General features: G+C 36.5%; 1 protein-coding gene across 1 annotated transcript; it reads left to right on the top strand.

Annotated features, from left to right (window-relative positions):
* The first annotated feature begins 1,216 nt into the window (after window positions 1-1,216).
* LOC133193358 (uncharacterized) lies at window positions 1,217-2,116 on the top strand. The gene has a single exon (XM_061329297.1). The coding sequence runs from the start codon at window positions 1,483-1,485 to the stop codon at window positions 1,933-1,935; it is 453 nt and encodes a 150-aa protein (XP_061185281.1). The 5' UTR covers window positions 1,217-1,482; the 3' UTR covers window positions 1,936-2,116.
* The last annotated feature ends 6,334 nt before the right edge of the window (window positions 2,117-8,450 follow it).

Raw genomic sequence — 8,450 nt, 5'->3', positions numbered from 1 at the left:
ATAAATAATTTCTGTGATAAAATGATTTTATGATTTTTTCCCATTTTTATTGTATTATTTTTATTGATAAACCAAAATATTACATATAAAGAAATTGTTTATATATTAAGTAAATCTATTTAAAGGTTTTTATTTAGTGTTCCATCTTAAGTTAAAGACATAACAAAACAGTTATAGACTGGGATTCGGAAAACATATGATTTGTTCGACCTGAAGGTGAAAATGTTGCAATATTTTCACCTTCAAGTCCAACAAATCATATGTTGCCCTCATACCCAGTCAATAACTGTATAATGTATAATTTTTCAGATGAAACCAAAGGATGTTTTTCCAGAGATGAAAACCGATGGCCTGTCTTCATATATTTTCAAAGTGATGATGAACCTTTCAATCAAATTTAAAACGTACTTGCATCTTTACAATATAAAATTATTTGCTCCTCACACAAGTCTTTACAATATTAGAAAACTAGATTTTCCTTTCTTTTGAGTAGTTCATTTATTCCATACGACCACCTGTGTGGACCAAGGCTTTTATTGTCCGAAATCAATGCACCAGACCAGACGAAGCCACTGCTGAATCAAAGTATCCTTCACTGTATAGAAGAACAACATCCGTTCGGGAAGAGCTTACCTCTTTCCTACAAATTCCTTTGAAGGAATACATCCAAGGATTTCTTGAAGGATTTACGGGATCACTGGAAGGAATACCTGAAATAAGGAATGAATGCCTATCACTTTTATCACAAATGTCACCAGAAAAAATCTCTAAAAAAGAAAGGCAAATTCCACAGATTGTGAAAGAATTTTTGTTTCAGTATGCTTCTTATTACTATGCTTTGCATACACTTATCAATGATAAATTATCGTAGAATGAGAAACTTGGGGTATAAGCATTCAGTTCGATAAAATTTACATAAAACATCTTAACATTTACATAGTCTTTAAATCATTTAATTATTTTTATTATATGTTTTTATAACTTTTTTTTAGAAAACCTGGTTTTTTTTTTTTTTTTTTTTTTTTTTTTTTTTTTTTTGGTATCTGGGATTCTTCTAATGTCCGGGTATTTATAGAGAATAGTACTGAAATCGAGCCCCTTTAATCTGAATTATGTAAACTTAGTTCGGAATTTTTTAACGGAAAAACACTTAATATCGTATCGGATAAATTAAAAATACATAGTTATGTGAAACAAGGAGAAAAAATATATTTAGATAAGAAAGGTGACAATACACAACTTTCCTATGCCACAGCTGGAGCTCTGCTGAAAGACGATGGCAGAGACGAAGTCTATGGATTGACATGTCATCATGCTTTAACTCAAGAGAAACAACAAGTGTACATTATATCCCCAGAAACTTCCGAACTCTCAAAAATCGTTGAATGCATTAATTCAGATCCAGAACCCTTGCACGACTTTGCCGTTTTCAAGATAGAAAAAGACAAACGAAGAAACTGTGATACAACCCTTTTGAATAGAATGGAAGATCCATGCAATGTAAAAATTCACCAAGAAATCATACCGTCGAATGTCGTCGTACGTAAAATGGGAGCAACAACTAACTTTACTGATGGTCGGATCTTGAGCTCGGAGTTTTATTCTAAGCTGTTCGAAAATAGAAAGGAAATGTTCCCTGTTTCATTCCTAGTCTCAAGTTTAGAGTCCCATGATCATCCCTTCTCTGCAAAAGGCGACTCTGGCTCAATGGTTTTCCAACACGACAAATCTCCTGACCAGAGATCAGTGTCTGCCCTGGGCCTCGTTACTGGAGGAATAAATGAAGTCAGAGACGAAAGTTCGACCGAGGTCCTAAATGCCACAGTTTGTCTACGTCTAAATACAGCTCTTTCTCGCCTTTCAGAAGAGAAGCAATTAAACTTGAAATATGATAACTCTCGTTGTACCTCTTCCAGTCAAGACGAAAGTGAATGAATTATCAACAACACAGTACGTTTGTTTTAGAAACAAAATGTCTCAAATACTTGTGCCATAATCTCGTAAACTGCAAATGCCTTTCATAATGATTTGACCAATTTCATTTGGAGAGGACCCCAAAACTGGCTTTACCTTCTACACAATCACATTCAACGTACAGTGTAATATATACAATGAACAGCTGGAAAAAACTTTAACCTTACATGCTTTTGTGAATCAATTAAATGCACATTCTGGAAATAAATATATTGCTCCTAATAAAATAATAAGGACTAAAAGATAGTATGAATTTTGCAATTTTATCTATGATTTGATTTTTCCTGACTGATAATGACTTTGTAGTACTTAATTGCCCCCCCCCCCCTTCTGCAGGAATCATGTCACAAATTTGTAATTAAGTAAATTTTGGTTGGATATGTTTTTATCGCCAAGGCTCGGAGATTGAAAACACACAGTCAATTGATAAAATCATATCAAACTACGAATTATGGAAGATTCTATATAATATTTTTACATTGGATATAGTTTATATGGTATCATTTTCGTACCAATAGTTGTGACATTATAATGGTTTCTGCTTTGAAATAGTGATGTCAAATAAAATTGATTAATTTATTTTAAAAACTGTGTAAAACTAAAACTGTGATAGATATGTGGGACATGTTATTAAAAAAAACTCTCATCAGTGTAGGTAGGATATGAATTTATCCAACTCGTTGAGTGTTTTTTTTCACCTATAATGATGGAATGATTCTACAGGGCTGATCACTGGCACTTTTTCTTTAAGAATTTTTTACCTCGAAGTATAAAAAACACAAGGTAACTACATGTAACTCCTAATTACATGGAGTAGCTCCTCCCCAGGATTTCGGTCATTGTATGCTTTCAGAGGAAATGCAACCGCAAACTGCTTATTACTTTTCTCTTCTACGATAAGTTTTATGCAAAACCGTTTATGACAAGGTTGTTATTCTTATCTTTTATCTCCGTTAACAGGGTCAAAACACGGCTCATCGACTACAAAGTTCTTCTAACAATACGTATTGCTATGTGTACTCATCTCAAACAGAAAGCAAAATTAAAAAAAAAATCAATAGGCTTAAAAATTAGAATTCTTTCATGTGACTAAGGTGGGAGAATTTTTCTTCGGACGAAGAACAGCAGGGCAAATGAGATTCAAACGAGTATTGTGGCCCATGGGCCTCTTGTTACAGTCTACATAGGATATCTTCCATTGACAAATAATTTATAAACAACAAAAAGATTTACTGCATTCATCCACTTTACTAATAATAGACATTCATATCCTTCTTAATAATACATGTGTATGTAGAAAAAAATAATCATCGAGGAAAAAACATTGAAAACCAAAGAGAACAAAAACATAAAAACATAAAGAAAAGATTTTAAAAGAAATCTAGATGTGTCGTAATGTCATGAATGTCCCCAGAAGGCAGCCGAAAATTCAAATGCAATATTTTGTTTTAAACTTGTTTGTCGAATTTGAACTGTATTTTTTGGTAAAATACCTGCATAAGCAATTCTATCCTTATATATACATTTCTGCAAAGGTTAGAGAACGCAAACTGAAATTTTCGTACTTTTTTTTAAGTTCAAGAGAGATGAATCTGTCAAAAATCATCGAACCACGGCTAAATTCAAACTTGACCTGTATTTTCTGGTGAAATACCTGCATAAGCAATTCCGACCTCATACATGCATCCTTGCAAAAGTTAGAGAACGGAAACTGATGAAAAACATTTTCCATGACGTATCTAAAATTGTACAAATTAACCTTCTTTTGAATGTTTTCAAAAAATATGCTTGGAGCCCTTGTTTCTCTTTACAATAATAAGAACGATAGCTTTTTCTTTGATTCCACATTTTATTATTGATCTTCATTTTTGGCTGTAGAAAGTGCATCCATGTTTCGTCATCCATCACGCAAATTTAACAAATCTTCTATTTTGTTAAAACATTTGTTTTTAAATAGACCGTTGGCACATTAAATGCGTATTTTCTCTTATGCAATTTTAAGAAAATAAGGCACCTATCTGATAGAAATATTATTTTATTCATTTCCGTTGTCAGAATTCTATAAATTGTTATGACGATGAAATGCTAAGTGTTCTAGCAATGGCTTAGGATGTAAATCAGACATTTTCAGATATCATATTGCACACAACATCAATAATCTTTGGTGTCCCTAAAATTTCAATCGACCATTTGACTTTTATATTTTAACCCTCCTTTTCTTACTTTTGAATTTCTGAAATAATCTGAAAACTATACAACGTTAAAGACAATTCTTTCCACATATAAAAATCATATCTTTATATGAGTTCCTCGGCGATTTATGTAAAGAAGCACAATTTTCACATACGCTCTCATTTTCATCTTCTTGGCAGAGATCATATTAAACAGTTTTGAGCTCAGTGTAGTGACCATGCGTACTTGAAAAGTGAATTTCTTTGTGAGGACAATAGGAAAAATCATGGGGTTATCTGTGATTAGGAGCTCTTTAATTGAACATTTCAACTGTGAAAAAATAATTGTAAATAGATCTACATTTGCTATGATATTCTGTTCGTTGCATTTTTTATTGAACGACCCTCGTACCGTTTTTCCAATAACAATGATGTCGTCAAGGTATACAAGGCATATCTGCCATTGAAGACCTCTTAGCACAAGTTCCATGAGACGCTTAAACGTCGCTGGGGGCGTTACAAAGCCCAAAAGGCATAACTTTAAAACTGTTAAGCCCTTTTCTTGTTGCAAACGCAGTCTTCGGTAGATCTTTTTCTGATACTTCCACTTGCCAATACCCAGCATTTAAATCTAATGTGGAATTATACTTTGCACCCGATAACTGACCTAGGGAGTCATCTATCCTCGGAAGAGGATAAGCGTCTTTGTCAGTTGCGTTGTTTAGCTTCCTGTAGTCAATGCAGAACCTAGTCGTTCCATCCTTTTTCTTGACCAACACAACTGAAGACGACCAGGGACTGGTGCACTCTTCTATAATTCCTCTTTCTAGCATGTCTTCAACATGACGATCTGCCTCTTCCCGCATATGTATGGGTAATTGTTTTCGGTGCTGCTTTATCGGAGTACTCGTACTAGTATCGATAGTGCGTGCCGTCGTCTTTGTTTGTCCGAGGTCAGCATCAGTCGCAGCAAATAGATGCCAGTATTTTCTGACTGCCTTGGCATTCTCTTTGGTCAACTCCTTGACTGACCGGTGATACAAGTCTTGTAGATAAGTGGGCAGTTCTCCTATCCTTTTAATGTGACTGCTCTTTTCATAAACACTGATGACAGCTGGCAGGGTGGCAACAAATGTCCATTTATACAAACTGTTTGTTTCTGTAGATAAATTCTTAAGTCTGAAAGGAGTGACTTTGCTACCTCTGATCAATGTTCTGGCTTCTAAACCCCGATCTGATTGTATACAACGATCTGACGGTTCAATAACACCCAGGTTTGGCACTTCCTCATATACAGATGCAACAACATCACACATGGTAATAATTTCGCTACACGGAGGAATCGTGATATTGGCAGCTAGGGTTACCCTACAACAACCTATTTTTCCTTCAAATGACAATTTTACCCGCTTACTACCTATCAGCATAGAAGAATTTGGCAAATCAAGCGAGCAATTGTTGGAAGTAAGAAAATCAAGTCCTAATATACCATCAATACCAACATCAATTTGCGTAAATTTCTGGTTGATTGTCAAGGTAGACAACAAGAAAGAAATTGAGATAGACCCTTCTACATTCATTGCAGTAAAACGTCCTGGTTGACTTTGTCGAGAATTTGCTTTGAATCACCAATCACAAAATGCAATGTTGATGGTGAAATGATGCTAACGGTTGCCACAATGTCGATTAGAAACTTCACTTTAGTGCCGTTTATTGTAGCAGTTGATGCTACAAATATATACCGGCTTCCCCTGCCTTCCGACTGACACCAAGTTCTACTTGGATCTTTGTCTGTTCTTTTTCCTTGCCAGGGAAAAGAAGTGGACTTGTCTTTACCTTCAACCTTGACTTTTTCTGCATGTATTGATAATAGTAACAATCTTTCTTCATATGGCCCTTCTTGCAAAAGTTGCAAATTATATTTACAATGTTCGCTTGGTAAATTTTGCCTTCTGTACAGCCATCTTGATTGATTTCATTTCCTCCTGCATGTCGCGTACTACCTTCAACAGAGTGGTTACTGTGTCTTTATCTGATTCGAATGGCTGGTTGGCCTTTCTCAAATAACCCATTGAAGACGTCTTTCAGCAGAGTTAAATGCAGTTATACGGGCTCCGTGATCGGGAGGTCGTGAGTTTGAATCTTGGCCGCGACTGACCTAAGTCGATAAAAAATGGGTAGCAACTGTTCCTTCGCCATGCGCTCGGCACTTTGAAGTGAAAGTTGTGGGTCCTTCGGATGAGACCTTAAAAATCGAGGCCCCGTGTCATTGTAGGCGTTGGCACGATAAAGATTCCTCACTGCTCAATGGCCCTGAGTGCCGAGTTAAGGTCAAAATCTGAAGCCCTTAACCGGTATATGGTGACGTCTCTGTATGAATGAAAAATTCTCGAATGGGACTTAAAACAACATACAATCAATCTAACTCCACGGCATGGCGTACTGCACCATTTAGGTCAACTGGCCTGGCTTGTTTGATGCGGATTCTCACGTTGCTTTCCTTCAGAGCATCAATGAATTGCTCTTTCGCAAGGGTTTCTCTAACCTCAATCAGGGCAGTGGGATACGCGAGGTTGGCCAGCCTGCGTACGTCCTGCCCAAGTCCTGGCAATGTTTAAGAAGCCCGTTGTCTCCTCTCTCGTAATTGTGCTTTATACTCTTCTGTTTGTTTAAGTGGCAGAAATCGCTCTTCCAGTGACCTGGATAATAACCTATAATTACTTTTCTCCTTCTGCAAGACTTCCCAGCACCGCCTATGCCCTACCTCGTAGGGAAACAGCTAAGTACATGCCTTTCTCAGAGGTCGACCAACCATTCAAACCAGCACATACATCAAAATGAGATTTAAAGTAGTGCCATCGAACTTGTCTGGCTTTACATGATTACCCTTGTGTTGATCAATATATATCCTTACATTAGGTCGGTGTGTTGTAATATTTGTAAGCAGAGGGTCATCTTGCCTATTTCTAACATATGGTGTACTAGTAAAGGAAACCCTATCTGGAGCCGTGTCATCTGACCTTCCTACACTAATGCTGTTATCAGGCCCTCTATTTTCAGATATATCAGTAGGTTGAGTGGTCGTCCTAACAGATTTATGTCTCGCACCCATTGCCTCATAATATTCATCATCTAAGGTTGTCCGCCTACCTTCAGGTAACCTAAATCCCTTGCGTTCTTTGTTTTACCTTCATCTTAGCTAGCCTGAAGCTTACTTAGCTCTCTTTCAATTTTAGTAAGGTTGTCCATGCTATCCATTCTGACAAACAAGAACAATAGTTATTGGTAGCTACAAAATTTAACAAGCAAATTATAAAGAAAAATATCAAATACCCCACATCCCGACGCTGCCACCAAATTTTGTAACGTGTCGAGCTTAATATTAAAATTTATCGGGGGTCGTACCTTGTCGATGCAAGTTTTGGGGGATGATTTCAATATAACAATTTTCCTTAATTAATGATTCGCAAATGATTGAAAACAAAGGCCTGTAAATATATACAAAGAATATGGCCTAACCTTTTTTAGGTTAATAATAACAACGACAATATGAAATAGACAATAATCAAATAGTTACAAATGACTGAGTAAATTGCAGTTGGTAGACTATGACTTAAACTGGCCAATCTCGGACTGACGCTTGTACTGCAGCCTTATTCAGGACACAGACAGTACAAGTGAGAGTCCTTTGACTGCTGTGCACAATGCTAGCCTTATTCAGGCAGACACACTGCACACAACAGCCTGGTCGCCAGACAGGTCAATAAGACGAATTACAGTTAAAGTGGCTAACCTCCGTTGCTGGTTAGCCTCTGAACTGTGGCTTGCCACTCCGAAACACAACAGCCTTTTTATTATTTTCCTTGTAGACCTTACTTTCTCATAAGGTCAACTTCTTCTGTAAGCTGACTTCATTTCGTTATAGCCTCACTTACCACTGCATTGTTCACACGTCTTAACGGTCTTACACTTTAAACAGCTTGCACTGGAATGACACCTTACCCCGGGATTCAACCTTTATATACCTTTTAAATACGGATGTTTACATCTGTAACATTATAGCTAAACCCGATTGGTCACAATATAAATTTCCGGAATATTACACATCCATATGTCAACTCAATATATCCCAGTGAACTTGAAATAAATGATACCACAGAATCTACCACATCTGTTTCATAATTAAGGTCTTTCGTCTTCACGGAAGACCTTATAGTGATTCTATTGTTTCTTATTATTATGTCACCCCGAACGAAGTCGGGGGACATATTGCTATTGTACGCATGAAAATGTTGTCCGGGAACT

Source organism: Saccostrea echinata, unplaced genomic scaffold (assembly GCF_033153115.1).
Source record: "Saccostrea echinata isolate AGI-Se365-2 ecotype Australia unplaced genomic scaffold, CSIRO_AGI_Sech_v1 ptg000027l, whole genome shotgun sequence".
Lineage (NCBI taxonomy): Eukaryota > Metazoa > Mollusca > Bivalvia > Ostreida > Ostreidae > Saccostrea > Saccostrea echinata.
This window is presented reverse-complemented; position numbering and strand designations above follow the sequence as displayed.